Below are 17047 nucleotides of genomic sequence, written 5' to 3'. Positions count from 1 at the left end.
TGATAATTTGCATAAACAATGAACAATAACACACAATCACCATAAAAACTATATAATTATAGAGTTATATCATATACATGTTTATATTTACTGTATAAAAATTACAAAACATAAACAAATTATTCCTACTGATTTTTTTTAAAATTTGTTTAAATTTCAAATCCATACAAAATACACACAGGTATTTAGAATATTCTTCCAGACAAAAAATCAGCATGCGTTACCAGGGGTGTGTGAAAAGTTATCACATATTCAAAGAAAAATATATAAAAATTACAAAACATAAATTCCAGATTTTTTACCATCAAAATTTGTTATAGAAGAGGTGTTCAAATCCATATATAGACATTTAAAAGTATTGCACACAGGTCCTTCATTGTGTGTGACCTTAACATACAAACTACGTTGTGTGTGACCTTAACACACAAACTACGTTGTGTGTGACCTTAACATACGCCTGATTCCGTGTAATCTTTCATACCAACCACTTCTCCCTCTCTACCCTTAGGTAATATCGATAAACCACTAGCTTAATGCAGAAATCAAGTTTTTCAAAATTATTACTTACATATTGTTTTATCTTGTGAAACAATCAATGGGAATATAACTTTAACAAAATGATGCAAGAGCAGAAGAATCGCCTGAGAATGGTCACACTTTAAAAATAGAAAGGAAAATAGCATTGTTAAACCAAAACTTTTAAAGCTGTATAGCTATTAGGAATTTGAAATCACCATTCAAATGAACCAGGCATTTCCTTTTTTCCGTGCAAACCATATACTCTCAAATTTTTACGACCGAAATAAAATTTAAACAATACTCTTTTAGCATGTTTAGTTAAAGCTTTGACTTTTGTTTTAAATGTTTAGATATTTTTCTTATCCTTAGTAAAAAAAAGACTCTTTCTGAACACTGTTCGCATAGCAGTATACTATTACATGTATAAATATAATTGTGAAAATGACTAAACGAAAGACTTTCACATAATAGTTGTCTATAGCTTCGTTCAGAACACAGAACAATGACCAAAAACTGACAAAATGCATGAAACAAAGTATGTTTCCCCTCATGTTTTAGGGGAGTGGGGATCGTTATCCGCCCCCTCCTCACCCTGAGGCTGTAGAGCGTCCATGACGGGTTCTCCCTGCTCCTGGATGTTGTGTTCGTCCGTGTTTTCTCTCTCCCTCCACGTCGACTTGATTTCCACCACGATAGATTTGTTTGACCGATTAGTGTGTGCATCCTCGTTTCTATTGATAGAGAGGTTCGACCTGTTAGTTTGATTCTCTGCGTCATTTTCGGCGATAGGTTTGACGTCATTACTTTCCTGCAAATCGATTGGTTCAGCTGGTTGATTGACGTTGATAACAGACTGAAGAATGCGGTTCTCCTGTCCATATTGTGAGAGGTCGCTTTTCTCTCTTTCCCGCAATCCGGGCTTCTGCCCCTCCACAATAACGTTGTTTTGGAGATTTTCTACGTATTGTTTATATGCATCAACTGATTTGTACTCTTTTGTTGAGGTCACAACAGGAATGGCCGGGACCTGTTCATAATGTTTATAGGAAAGGTACATGGGCCGTCCGTAGAGATTTTCATGCTTTAATGGTCGCTCCATCCGATTCCTCGTGAATCCTATTCCGTGAAACTCGATTGGTTGCTGAACATTTGTTGTGCATTGGCCATATTCACCCTTGGTTAAATCCTGATTTGCTGTGATGCGTTTTACCTCTAGAAAGTTCACTTCATGTTGACTATCCCGACTTTTTAAAAATTTCCTGCGCAGGGTCCTGCTGAGTGCTGCTTGTCGATGGGGTTGTGGAACATGTTGTGTTTTATCTGACTTGGACTCTTTGGAGAAATCGAGAACTAAATTGTTTTTACGAACTTTTGGCTGTGTTTCCTCCCCCGCCGTCCAGGGTCTGTTTTCTTTGGGGATGTGCGGTAACGTGGAGCTGTTGTACCGGATTTCCCGGTCCTTACTCACCGAATACCTGTACAGAACATCGCGGGCATCCCTGACACCCGCCACAGAATCCCGCCATTTCTCCCACTCGTCTTTCTCAGCATCATTCTCAAATGAGGATTCACCTTCGGAAGACTTCGTACAGCCATTCGGAAGTAAGAATTTAACCATTTTAGGATAACTTCCCAAACTTCCTAAAGACATATTACTCCGCTCCATTTCCAGATTTTGTATCGTTGTTTTGCTTCCTCCGATGTGTTTGCTATGAATTTTTAGCTGATATCGGAGTGGAGACTCCATATTACTTTGTCTGCTGGGGTATCGGCTGTATCCAGTGTTGATGTCTGCTAGAGTTGGCGCACGCACACCCCCGGAAAATATTTGTTTGTGGATCCGTTCCAATGTCTGTTTATCCGGTATTTTGATTTTTTTATCGTTTGGTTTTTCTGGTGAATTTCTCGGTGGAAACAAGCTACTGTATGAGCTACTTATAATCCTAAGAGTCCTGTCGTTAATTTGAGTGGCCATAGTGCCTAGTGAAAAAATCCAACATAATGCAAAAACCTACTCATAATCACTTTTTTGTTGAGAAAAATCCGCTTGAAATAGTGACCACTCCATTCGTTTATTTTTTCCACCGAAAAGGTCCAGCTTTCAGCTTAATATCCAATCACCTGCAAACAGAATGCATTGCTATAGCGGATTATTATCACATATCAACCAACACAATGGCTAAAACCATTAAATTGTGCAGGTAAAACCGACCATTGTGCCACGATATTGAGCTGTGTTTTTCATACCTACAAATCGCTTTATGGACGTTTTAAATGGTCTCCTATACAAACTAGATTATGAAAATGGAATTTAGAAAAGTTTTGATCAAATGATCTGAACAATTATTTAAAGATATTACGGTCTTAACTTTCACGTACGCTAAATGAAAGAACGTGTCTAATTGAAATGTATATTGGACTACGGCAGGTATTATATCATAAAATGATTAGGGCTCTTCCCCAAAATAATGGGATTTAAAATATTTACACTTGTAACTCTTAATGGAAACGAAAAAGCAGAAAAGTAGATTGTTGTCTAAAGTAATTGACAAAATATTGATCGTTCACAAACATTGAAATTGAGATGGTCTCAAAACTGAAAAATGTAAAGACGTACACACATTCATTAAAATGAAAAACACGATCCAATTTAGTGAAAAACAGGTCCCCCATGTAATAGAATTCTCTTTCAAAGTTTGAGATGAATTTCTTTTAATCCTTTTTGAGGTTTCGTTGGCATTTCTATAAAAGAGACTTTATTCATTTTCACACACTTACCTAAATAATATGTGCATGTATATAACTCTAACAGATGTTAATTTGATCGCGCACCAAGACCAAAAACATTTAATAAAGATCACTATAAAACTTTCGTTTCTACATTGTAACTACACGCACTTACTCTATTCAACCTCAAGAAATGGAGATTTATGCTTCTAAAAAAAGATATAAATATATACATGTATGCACACTTATCACGAAATACATGTACATGTATCTATCACTTAATTTTGTGATTTAAATTCATCCATTGTTATTATTGTTCTCTCTCTCTCTCTCTTTTTTTTTACCGAATGTTATTTCTTTTTAATGATGAGTCAGACTTCTATTATAATTTTTCTATTTTTATTACCATTGCACTTTATCTCGATACATGTTTAATAAATAAATAAAAATCAATTAAATAACCCGATATTTTGGTTAATCCGTTTACACACAGAGAGAGAGAGAGAGAGAGAGAGAGAGACTTACCATAACATACCACAGGTTGATTACAAGCATAACTTCTTCACTAACTACACGTTTTGATTTCTTGGTGACAGATATAAAATTCTTCAAGACGCCAAAGTTCAAAAAACCAAGCGGCGCGCCAATTTTGTGTTATCGAACAGCTGATGCCCTAGATTATTTCAAAATGTAATTTAAAAAGAAGGGTATGTGTTGATATATTACATTGGACGAGACTTGCATTTCAAATGTCATCTTCAGTGGAGTAAAAATCAATGTTTTGTGTTACTTAGGTGCACTTAAGGCTTTTGATATCTATGTTTGTGATTTTTATTACAAATCCCAAACCGTTAGAAAATTTAAATGTCTGAAATTTATTACCTGTATACTTTTTTTCCAATAGACTTGTAAGTTTTACAAGAAATGAAACACCTCCTTTCAGTTGAATTTCACCCACTGAATTGATACAGGTTTCGATATTTGTCGTAAAGTCGAAAAAAGTTTTTTTTAATTAATCTTAAATTTTATTTTCTTCTGTTTCTGAAATGTAACAAAATTAATAAGAATTTGCAAAGAGAGACTATCCTTATTTCTTTAATTCAAAATTTATCTGAAAAAATATCTTGAAAACATCAGTCTTGTAAAGTATCAAATCATTAATCTCGAGTCATAATAAGACACAAGTTATGATATATATACGCAGTATTAATGTATTTCAATGAACAAAGTATACGTCCACGGTCTGTTAATTAGAATGCATGTTAAACTGAAGCTAATCTACTCTTTGAATCTCTTCATTATGAGGTTATTAAGACGGTATGAAGTTTTGATTTAAACACCACTATCGGGGGGATTTTTATAATTGTATTACACATGTATATGTGCCAAATTTCAGCAAGCTGGATTCGCATATGTGTTGTGCAGCAAAATATTCTTCTCTAATATTAATAGCTGATTTTAATTAATTATAATCCGCTGGACAACTTTCCATGCTCTTAGCTTACAATCGTGACTCTAAATGGCGTAAAAATGCTATGAAAGAACTGCGAAGATATGAATGAGAGTATTGGCCCCAATAAGAACTATGGCGGATAAAGATGCCGTAAAACCCCACACTTACTTGTCAACATTTATGGAATAAAATTATAAGGTAAGTGTTTCCAAATTTCATTCATGTAGAACAAACTTTATACAAAAATATAATGGATATTTTTCCTGTAAGCATTTTAAATTATCGTAAGGGCAAGTTTTCACAGTTATTATTGTCGACCTTGAAAAGCAAATTCAATGCGCATACATGAAGATGTAAATGCCTTGAGCAGTGGTCCAAAATATGCACATATTGATGCATTGATCAACTTCAGACCGAGGTCATTATTGTACGATAGCTGCAGATCTGTAGGTCGCTGGTCTGTTAAAAATTTGGATTGGCGACCAGATACAATATAGATTATATACGCGATAACTGTCCAATGTACAAGCATATTTTCTCTTTATTCTGATATTATTGTATCCTTCTAAGAGACAGAAGTGAAATTTTGTACGCCGGCATATAAATTCGATCACAATGCCCTTATAAAGTCGTTTATATGCTAATTTCCCACGATTTATCAGATGAACTTGACTTCGTGTACAAAGTGCTGCATAAACCCCCCTGCCAAAATTTGTTAAACATCCCCGACACGCGTAATATACTAAAAGGCCTGTAGTAGACAGGTGACAGACGTTTAAATTTATCACATCTAGATCACAAACTTTAGATTTCTCAAGTTTCGAGGCTTTGCTGGCCATATTTATATTGAAAGTAAGGAGGGGATTCCTATTCTCAAATACTCTACTGGAATGAACTTAGAGATGGAGATATTATAGTTCAAGTGTTTAACTCTCTTTAAATACTTGTTACAGAAAAAATATCAATAACTTTAACGTTGATTGATTTTGGGTGGTGGTAAAGATTTATATATAGTATAAATAAATATTCACACCTAAGCTACGAAACAGAAAACTAATAATATTTACAGTATATTTAGGAATCTACACTGAAATGGTATTCTACCTTGTAAATATTAACTGGGGTGTATATATCTTGAGCTGTCTTAATGAGATTAAGATCTAAATATCAAGGTAAAATAAAAGGATTAAAATCTCTCAATTGACAAGTGATTGCATTGGTTACAAAGTTATTGTGCTTTAAACGGTAATCCGTGTGCAGACTAACATATGCATCGCGTTACCACGAGGGAACAGACAATTAATTAAGAATTACTCAATATATTAATTAGTCCGGATTCTTAGTAATACAGCGTTAGTAGAAATGGAATTGGAATTAAATTCTGTGAGACGGTTTATTTGTATTTCGAATACGTAAGTTAATATCATGTGTTTACTTCATTTCTTGTTATCATGTTTTCCTTATCATTTTTACGTATTTAGTGATTATAAAAAAAAAATTAAAGACACTAATCTTGAAATTTTTATACCATACTACATTCAAACATGTTTAACTTGTTGCTTTTTAAGTATTCACCTCCTGAAAGATGTCGACAGCCATTGAAAAACTGAAAGTGAAAGGAGCACCAGCACCGCGAAATACGCCTGCGTCATCTCCGGTAATGGCGACGTCACGAGCCAATCGACCAATGGTAACAAGCACTATACTGACATTAGATAAATCCTATGAAATAATCCTGAAGCAGACGTCACGCCATTCTCTGGAATTGGCCGCGGCAGGAATGTCGGCTGCTTCCAGAAGAATGGAGTATCTGGGACGTCTGCAACATGCTAATTTTGGTATATCTACCATGGACTCGCCGTTTATTGTGTGTGAAGATAGTGTTATTGAGGAAAAACCTTTTTTCGTTCTCTGTGGGCAACCAGTAAACGGCGTGTCAACAAAATCTCTCGAGAAATATCTCTCTGATAATAGGACAGGGAATTTCAAAACGTCTGCCCATGAAATGTACAAGGTGCGGCACGGAGTTAAAACGGCAAAAGTGCGAACGGAACCTCCGTTTCTAGTGTCTCGGGCAAGGAGGGCAAAATCCGATCTTGTGGATTATTCTAGTCATCGATCAGATGTCCGTGTCGGGCTGTCGTCAGCAGCATCTAGGAAGCCATTATCAGAATCCAACTCCAATGCAACTCCGATTGAGCTAACTACCAAATCTTTTAAAGGAGTAAACGAATCCGAAAAAGTATCAAGCCATCCTAGATCAGCGGATTATATGGCTTTCCGGCCAGTAAAGTCCAGTACCAAAATGATGACAAGGCACGAGATGACGGAGAAAATTATAAAAGATCATGAGTCTGGAAAAGCCCTGTTGACATGCATCCATGTCAATCACCATACCCCGGGGAATATCCGAAACCACGAGGACGATGAAAACTTCCTGTCGCAGAGTAAGGCTTTCTCCTCCCACAATGGATTGCGTACCTTTAACAATCCTTATAGAAATCTTAAACATAGGGAAAACGTGATCATGAAAGACAGAAAAACAGATATGAAGTCTGTCCGAAAGATTGCAAAATTGCCACCAGATTTACATATGACCCAAAGCGGGAAACAAATGACCTTGCCCAAAAATATACTCAGAGTGCCAAATCCTTGCTCTGACACCTTTGTGTTGCAAATGCTAGTCACAGCCAATAATCCTAAAGTATATCACTCTCCCCTTCCGCGGACGTCGTCAGGAAAGTACTCAGACATTGCTCTGCAGCGAGACTTGGATGACTACGTTCAAGTGAGGACTCCCTCGATACCCCCCAAATCCCCGGCAGTGCCAATCAAATCTCCCGACCAGAAGACGGTGAAAAGTGCGAAAAGTAACCACCTGATGGAGGACGAGGAGGACTGGGCAGGGGACACCGCAAGGGAAGATGATGACGTTACTTCGTGACGTCATTAACTAATCCTTTTCAACAAGATTGATAAATTAAAATGTATAAAAGAAATGAGATTTACTGATGTTAAGAGAAAAATTATGCCAATAGCGAAACTTGCCTGGCATTAAGTTTTGTTGTAATTATGTATATTCTAGGTAGCACACTTAACACCTTTTTGATTTTGAAAACGTTTATCTTTGAATTAAAAAGTCATTTCATAGCATTTGACTCGGAGTCTACTTGTCTTTTATTGTGCTGTCAAGAATTTTTCAAGTCCCAATGTACGTAACTGCATTATTTCTATTTCATAGAAAGAATAGTCTAATATTTGTTTCTTCAGTGTAATTCTAAGAATATTCTTTACCTACATCTAACAGCTGTATTAAATTGTCCTTTTTTCAGACAATAATTAATGTAAAATGTGCATCTTGCATATATCATATATTGACTCATTTAGTAAGTTAAAATTACCAGCAAATGGTATAGGTGTTTGTTCCAACATGTATCCATTCTGTATATGTTTATGGTATATATTCTTCGTATTTTTAACATCAATGCTTCGTAAAACAACCTTTGCCATTTGATAACATTTCTATGCTTTTGATCTCATCAAAGGGTTTCTAGATTTTTCATAACGAACAAGCAAACCCTTTTCTTATTGACAATTGAATAGGAAATAAAATCATTCCACCTTGACGAATTGTGTTTAACTCTTTAATATTGCTTGGGAGGTCAACATTACCGCTACATTGCCAAAAATTTTAACTCATTACCGCTACATTTTTCCAGATTTTCGACCGATCATTACCGCTACATTTTTTCGGCAAAAAACAACTCATTACCGCTACATACTGAATCAGCCAAAAACAACTCATTACCGCTACATATCGATTTAGCCAGGTATAGTTCGGTTTACATGAGTTATAATCATCAGAATTCACTAACTATCTAATCAGAATGAATTAATATGAGAATGAGAATATATATTTTAGCGTCATCTGAACATTATGGCCACCATTGAGAAGTTTGTTTCAAATCGAGGGAATGCCGGCTTACTTATTGATTTTTTTTAATAAATTTAGAAAAAAAAATAAGACTTTGAAAAAATCAAAATTGTGGAGATGTATTGAAAAGAGTTGCAAAAGCAGCTGCAAAACAGACCTCGACGAATTACTCATTGATTCTAATTTTTAAAAACCCATCCTGTTCAAAGTCCTACTTTCACCTCCCCGTGGTGAGCAGGAGGAACGGGTCTTCTGCATACATGTACATGTATAGGTTGTACTGTACACGCATAAAGTGGCTGGCTAACGAAAGAGGCAATGTAGCGGTAATGTACTCTTTTTAATGTAGCGGTAACGTATGGTTTTTTATAGCGGTAATGGCAATGTAGCGGTAATGAAAATTTTTAAAATGTAGCGGTAATGATACGCACCCTGCTTAAGCAGCTAGCCTTTGTTTAGTATCAAAGGAATATCATTATGTAATAGTTAATTAGCATTAATCACATATATATATTGTTGCTTGAAAAGTTGCTGTAAGAAAAGGAAGGCAGCCAAAACTATCAAATCCGATCCAATTTTCAAACCTGGGGATAGCCAAGCAGTTAAACGTTTGGCTTGATATTAATAATATGGTGGCATATTTATGCCATCCACATAATTTTTTGTTAACATAGCATATCATGTCAGTCAAGATAACTATCTCGTCAAGTGATGATAACTTTCTGGTTTGTCGACAAACACCGACTTTATATCTTGCCAAGTCAAGATAAGCTATCACGTTTTGTTGCAATAGCTATCTTGACATGACGAGATAACTTTTTATCGCGATACAAGATAAATTATCTCGTTTTGTTGAGATAGCTATCGCAAAAATACGATAGCTATGGTGGCATATTTATGCCATCCACATAATTTTTTGTTCACATAAGATATCACGTCAAGTCAAGATAACTATCATATAAAGTCATGATAACGTTCTGGTTTGTCGTCAAACACCGACTTTTATCTTGTACAGTCAAGATAAGCTATCGTATTTTTGCGATAGCTATCTCGACAAAACGAGATAATTTATCTTGTATCGCGATTAAAAGTTATCTCGTCATGTCAAGATAGCTATTGCAACAAAATGTGATATCTTATCTTGACTTGGCAAGATATAAAGTCGGTGTTTGTCGACAAACCAGAAAGTTATCATCACTTGACGAGATGGTTATCTTGACTTGACATGATATGCTATGTTGACAAAAAATTATGTGGATGGCATAAATATGCCACCATAGATAGCTTATCTTGACTGTACACGATAAAAGTTGGTGTTTGACGACAAACCAGGATTGGGTTGCTCAAAACTCTGGTTAAGGTTAACCGTTGGTTAAATCTCGTATCCAGTGGTTAACTTTTAACCGTTGGTTAAATTCTGTTGCTCAAAATTTTTCCACTGGTTAACTTTGCTGTCCAGTGGTTAAATATTGGCTAAAGTTAGCCATTCCACAGAGGTGGGTTAGTCTCTTAACCAGTGGATAAATATGACTAACAAATTATTATTTGTTGTAAATTTTGGGAGATTTAATGTTGATGAATACTTAAAAAGACATATGCAGTACTATAAAGTCAAGTTGACGTGGTTTTGTAGCAATATTAGGCAGGAATAACATCACAGTCAGGAATATGATAGGTTTTTAAGTCTTCATCGTCAGCAGAAATGTTTTAAATGGGTTCTTTCAAGGATTAATCTGTTGGCATTACAAACGATCTTACCAAGCGGCCTTCCCTTGCTGAAAAATAAATTATAGGTATATTTTAAATAAAAATTATAAATGAATAAAATTGTTGGTCATTTGCATATAGGTCTAATAATGGATATATATATAAATTGTTCTTTGGTTACCATACATATTTAAAATCAATTGAGAATTGACACCCCCCCTCCCCCGACACACACACTCCTTTCCCTTTTTTAAAGATCTTGCATTATGTATTCGTTTTCAAAATAATATTCGTAATCATTTCCTTTGCCGATATTTTTATCTGCCTATTTTATCAAACTGCCTTTCTTGTTGACTGCTGCATTAAATTTTAAATGCGTACCATTTCCTTTGATTTTATTATCATTTTGGCAAGGTCTCGGTGAGATAAAGTGAATAAAAATATTTATTCAAAATTAAATCTAGCATTAAATTCTAAATATCTATCCATAGGCATCAGGATTTTTTTTTTTTTTTTTTTTTTTTTTTTTTTTTTGCAAAGATAGGATAGACTTTGTATCTATAGGCATTGAAAATTTGGGTTACCTTTTTTTAATTTGTTGGTTTAGCCCCCCTCCCCCACCCCCACCCACATTCAGTTAGCTACTCTACTTTCACAATGCTTCCGATACATATGCTATTAATATCTACATAAAGATTTTTATCTAATTTCTACATGTATTGATGCTAATATTAAAAGGTGTTCTATTTATAAAATACACTTGGGATAATGCATTTTAGTTACACCGCAAAATTTAATTGTACGGAGCGAAATGCATTAGTGACGAACTCGCTATATCTACTTGCATATTCGACCATGACCTTTCTGTAATAATTTTAAAAAAATGCTACCCACTTTCAGACAGTGTTAGTGCATTGTAATGCAGGATTACATAAATGTGACGAAAGTTATTTCTTGTTTGGAAATATTTGACAAACCAATGGACTGAGATCTTTATGTCAAGGTATGTATAAAAGCGATAATACAACAAGTGCGAATTTCCTCGAATAATAGCAGACGACGTTTACATGGTGTAAACAGTAAAGGTGTCCTGACTCAAATCAGTTATTATTTAGGTATGAAACAATACAAACTGATGTATTTGCCTCGTAATTATAGCTGTCTTGAGTAGGTATAGTCTTTAAAATATTTTCTGTAAAACTAAGACCTAAGAGCTTATTCAGCTTAACGAGCATCTAGGTTTCTGCAATCATTCTATCCATCTTACCTGTGGTGCTAATCCTTTCCCATTCTATGTGTTTACAGTTACTGCATCTTCCACTTGAATTTTCAGCGAAGAATAATCCCAGCTGACTTGTGTGTTCCTCACTTTTTGCGACTAAAGCGTTTGTTTAGTTTTGATAATGTTACATGTCGATATTTCTCCACTTCTCCACACACGGTTGTTACGTTAAAACGTCTCACTATTTACTTATTTGATATTTACTATGGTAGCCATTTTTTGGGTTGACAACTGGACAAGTGTAATGCATTGTGGGATACTAACCAGTGGTTAAATCACTTAACCTGTGGTTAGTTAACCAGAGGCTAATTTTATTTTGAGCAACAAATATTTGACCAGTGGTTAGTTACCCAGTGGATATAGAATTTAACCAACGGCTAACTTATCCAGTGGTCAAATTTAACCAGTGTTTTGAGCAACCCAATCCAGAGAGTTATTACCGGCCGCCAGGAGGCGGTCGGTTATATGATATGAAAGTTTGAAGTCGCTGTGCGTTTCTGCGGAGTTAAAACAATCTAAATAAAAATATTTAACATTAATATAATAGTATATTAAAAAGAGCGTCTAAATGTTTAACGAGAACGCACAATAAACATATAAAATTATTTCTTTATTAAGAACATTGAAGAATGAGGTAAATATTTCATCCAATCCTGATTGAGAAACTTAGACAAGTTTGAGGTGCGGAGAAAATTAGGACATGTGTTAGGCATAGTCTAAAGCAAAGACCACGTCATGTATATTGCACAATTTTACTTTCTGTATTTAAACAAAATTTGTCGTACGTATTTATTTTAAAATGACGTGTTCACATGTACATACATATATAAAATTTTCAAAAATATGGGTAAGTATTAATTCATCAAAAGACCTAGCAGGCTACAGAACATTACGAGATTTTGCCTTAGCAGACGAGGATAATGCACGTTTTACAATGTGCCAAAAATTTTCCCGCTACAACTCAAAGAAACTGAAAGAGAAGAAATGTAGTGGCGGATCTAGAGGGAGTTTAGTTTTTTACTTAAAGAGAGAGCAATTAAGGAGCCGGTTTTTTATCAAATTTAAACTACACTGCATATCTAGTTGTAGATTACATTAAACTTTAGTTTTAAAATTTTAATGTAAATGCCTCTTAATTAACAGGCCCACGGTTTGTTGACGCAGAGGACCAGGGATACTTTGCTTATATATACATGTAATACTGAACATGCATTATATAATGAAGAAAATCATGCAATGTTGTGCACAAGCGTTTAATGTGATATAATATTAATAGATAAATATAAGATATTTTAAAAACAGATCTACATCACCATTTCAGACTTTAGTTGCTTCATAAAAGGAACAATTAATTGGTTTGCGGCCGATTTTTGACGCTTGCGTCAATATATGTTTCTTGTCATGACTTGATACGATAGTTATCTTGACTTGACTTGATATCTTATGTTAACAAAAATATATGTGGATGGCATAAATATGCCACCATATAATAAAAATCAACAAATTATCCCCTTTTCTAAACTTGTGACAGGATATTACTTGCAAGATTCCTCCAAAGAAAAAAAAATTGTTTGTATCATCTGTCCTTAAATGTCTGCTTAGATACTACAAAAGCACAACAACCAAATGCAGGGGGACAAAATACTCTATGATGATTATAAAGTTCTGTGTGTGAGAGAGATAAAAGGCATAAAGATGACGAGGAAATTTTCACATGATTGATCTTAAGGTGTCGATATAAAATGGACTGAAAATAAGAATTGATGCGTTATACGTACATTTTCCGTCTTCCTTGTTTATATCCATTGAGATGTAATTTACAGGAAATTGAAATACGATTTCTGTATGCAGAATTATAGGCACACAGTTGAAAAATATCAGTTTTTTCCACATTTTTGGGGAATAAAAGAATATGAACATACAAAACTTAAAAGTCTTTTGGAATAACATGGTTAAGACAGTTCTAGTTATAGGATTCCTATTTTTCTATACACCTAAAGAGAGCTGGGCCTTAGATGTATAGATAGGTAAGAACTGTTTTTCTGTGTAATGTTAAAATCGCAGAATTGATAAAAAAGCCTATGTTAATCTGTTAAAATGGAGAAAACAATCAGTATTCTACGAAAAGGCTTTCTAAATCTAAAGAGAAAAAAAATTCAAAGGCGTTATAACGTTCCTTTTGGAACAGAAAGGCGTAATAGCGCCTTTTCATAAGGCGTTATAATGCCTCTTTTCGCGTTATTACGCCTTTTTTCGTGTTAAAACGCCTTTTAATTTTTTTCTCTTTAGATTGATCCTAATAGGATTTCGTAGTATTCCAAGTTCAAGGTCTATTAAAACAAAAATCGAGAGCAGAGCAAATAGAGACGTCTGAATACAAAAGAGGGGGATCAGGTGCCATGGAAGAGTAACCCCTGCAGACCGGGCTAACCTGCCATATGCTTATTGTCATGATCGGGGAAAACTGAAAAAAAATCCGTACGCAATCAGTGTGTAAATAACAAACTAACAATAAGTACGAAAGATGCATGTAATTCAGCATTTGACTTATTGTGATATATATAGATTGAATTTGTTGACAAGTCTTGTCACTGTATTTAATGTCTGATTAAATAGTATATGGTGTAATATTCCTAACCCCTAATTCAGCTTCGTAAAGTTTTGATCAATACGCTTTGAAATTTTCAGGTATTATATTTGATTAAATTTTGAAGAAGCTAGGAGGAGGTAAAGGAAACTTTACACAATGATAACGTAAATCCAAAAATACTTCACTTTCCTCTTCTATATACGCAGTAATTGTTGTGCCACAAAATGATTTAATAAGCAATTTAAATAATGCAAAGCCCTAAATGAATCATGCAAAAAACGTCTGAATACCTTTGCTGCAATAGATAGACAGTTGCTGGAACAATTCAAGTTGAATATATATAAATTGTTGGATGAGAAACAATCAGCGTCCCAACATACTCTGATCAACAAATTTAATATTCATCATATCTGAAGCTAGTCCAATCATCTTTTGATTCTAATTTCCAATGGGAAAAAATAAACTATAACTTCAACATATGATGTTGAAATCCAATACTAGGAAATAAATATAGATAAAATTGTATTTATTCATGAATCAAGAGTTAATTTTTTTTGTCTGTAGACAATGAAAAACGAACCTGGAGGGATGCCGATTCGAATTGTCCGCTTCTCGGCTCAAACAACAGTGGGATATTTTCTGAGCTGCCAGAAACCTACAGAGATTATGTACCTCAAGATGGAAGGGAATACTGGATAGCTGCAATTAAAAAGACGACAGATCCAATCAAATTTAATCGTAAGAGAGAGAGAGAAAGAGAGAGAGAATAAAAAATGACAAACAATAACATATATTTATGAAACCTTAGTAAAATTATTCATTAACAGAGAATTGCAATGAAGAAAATAGCATTTATATTAGAGATTGTAAAAATTCTCTTAATGAAATACCGGTATATGACGAAAATGAACAGTAATCAAGCTGTCCATGGAGACAATACAAAATATGAGCAGAGCAAACACAGACCTCCTTAACATCAGAGGTGGGATCAGCTGCCTTAATTCATGTTAGTCAGCAGACTTGAGGACAGATTGTATTTTTTGACAAGATCAGTGACATTAGATCACTGTATCTTTCATAAAACCTGAGAAACCATGACTTTAAACAATACTGTGGATATTCTTGTTTCACTCACAATGCTACATTATAAGTTTTTTTTATTCTAAAATGATTATATTCATCATATTTTCTTTTAAGCGTTCTAATCTTAAAGAAATTTTAAAAGAGAAATTAATTTTTCCAGCCTCTCTTGGTAAAGGCAATAGTAATTTTGTTTGTATTTCAATCTGTTTACTTGTGTAAAAGAGTATACTTTTTCATGATATATATGCAAGTTTCCCCTTCAAACTGTTTTCGTTTTGTCATCATTTAATACAGTCATCTTTCTTGAATCTTCATCTTAGGATGCACAGAAATTTCCAATAACAAAAAGGAGAGGAAAACGTACCTAATTAACACCATCTTACCAGTGTATGACTGCTACAACTTTTGTTACGGACCATTCAGATTTGCTTTGTCATCAGTACCGGTAAGTTTTTAAGAAATAAATAAGATTTTTTTTTCTCTCTTTAAACCATTTTATAAATACTAAGTATTAAATAAAGAAAAATTTGATGATTCATATTTTATTCTATATATACATCTAACTAAACGCACCTGTAAGAGTTTTTATAGTCATTTGAAAAATTGATTGTTATAGCATTGTGATAATCATGATATAGTTTATGACAGTTTATGATGTACTTCTATGTCAACAAAATATGTTCACAAACTAAATCCTTTGATTTTTTTCACAATTACTGTACTCTCCTTTTTTGAAAAAAAAAATCGATTACATTTCTATAATTAAAATTTATTTCTTTTCAATCAGTACTCATTGAGAGAGAGAGAGAGAGAGAGAGAGAGAGAGAGAGAGAGAGAGAGAGAGAGAGAGAGAGAGAGATCACATATCAGTGATATTATTTGACTTGATCTACATCATTTTAAATTTTTCTTACAGTTTCAGTCTATGCAATGTGTTTGTATTAATTATCTGAGAACAGAATCACAGATTAAATGTAACACGAAATTATATGAAAATACACAGATGGACTTCTTTAGCGATGGAGGCTTTTTAGAATACCTAACAGACCAATCAAGTTATCTACAAGGTAAGAATCAGTTACGATGCCGTCCATTCCAATTCTAAATGCAAATATTCTGATTTTCTTGAACATGTATATAACACTTTTGACGTTTAACATGCATATAACAGTTTTTCTTTTTAAGTTAATGGGACTGGGGACTGCGCGGCTGTTACTTTGGGACCTGGTGAGGATGTAGGACGGATGCATTATTTCCTTCCATGCAGAACAAAACTACCTTCTTTATGTAAGTTAAGCTTTAGCTAATATCTTTGATGTTCTCTTATTAAAACAGTTATTTGTTCTAAAATTGTCGAATTTGAGTTATGTAATTACATGTATATACAATGTTTTCCACCATACACATATTTGAAGGATGATAATACAGAATTATCAAGTTCATTTACATTTATGATCTTTGTAAATGTACCACTGTATACAAAGTGCTAATCGAAAATCTACTTGATTTGGATCACTAGCTATATTGCTTTGGGTACTCTGATGCATTATGGGTAAAAAGAGAAAATTCTGCAAGCAAAGTGGGTTAAAGTAACCTTTAGAAATTAGGAAACTGATTAAACCTTTGTAGAATCAATGTAAATATATTTGAGGAAATTTTTAAGTTGAAACATGTTAAAAATTCGATACCGTTCTCATTTACTAAGTTAAAATGCTATTTTCACTCATTTTGAATTATTTCAATTGTTCTTAA

At 34.0% G+C, this 17047-nt stretch overlaps 2 protein-coding genes across 2 annotated transcripts; one reads left to right on the top strand and one right to left on the bottom strand.

The window, feature by feature from the left end:
• Positions 1 to 377: 377 nt before the first annotated feature.
• LOC134245764 (uncharacterized) lies at positions 378 to 2696 on the bottom strand. Its single transcript, XM_062728021.1, has one exon. The coding sequence runs from the start codon at positions 2492 to 2494 to the stop codon at positions 1067 to 1069; it is 1428 nt and encodes a 475-aa protein (XP_062584005.1). The 5' UTR covers positions 2495 to 2696; the 3' UTR covers positions 378 to 1066.
• Positions 2697 to 4547: 1851 nt separating this feature from the next.
• On the top strand, positions 4548 to 7656 carry LOC134245755 (uncharacterized). Its single transcript, XM_062728014.1, has 2 exons — positions 4548 to 4897; positions 6268 to 7656. Exon 2 carries the CDS (start codon positions 6285 to 6287, stop codon positions 7641 to 7643), a length of 1359 nt encoding a protein of 452 aa, XP_062583998.1. The 5' UTR covers positions 4548 to 4897; positions 6268 to 6284; the 3' UTR covers positions 7644 to 7656.
• Positions 7657 to 17047: the final 9391 nt, after the last annotated feature.

The sequence above is a fragment of the Saccostrea cucullata genome, unplaced genomic scaffold (genome assembly GCF_032062105.1).
Source record: "Saccostrea cucullata isolate Sc308-1 unplaced genomic scaffold, CSIRO_AGI_Scuc_v1 ctg1920, whole genome shotgun sequence".
In the NCBI taxonomy this organism is placed as follows: domain Eukaryota; kingdom Metazoa; phylum Mollusca; class Bivalvia; order Ostreida; family Ostreidae; genus Saccostrea; species Saccostrea cuccullata.
Note: the sequence above shows the minus strand (reverse complement) of the source record. Positions and strands in the feature narration are given on the sequence as shown.

Coding starts and splice junctions, on each gene's coding strand:
- LOC134245764 (XM_062728021.1), bottom strand. CDS start 2,494: ATGGCCACTCAAATTAACGACAGGACTCTTAGGATTATAAGTAGCTCA.
- LOC134245755 (XM_062728014.1), top strand. CDS start 6,285: ATGTCGACAGCCATTGAAAAACTGAAAGTGAAAGGAGCACCAGCACCG.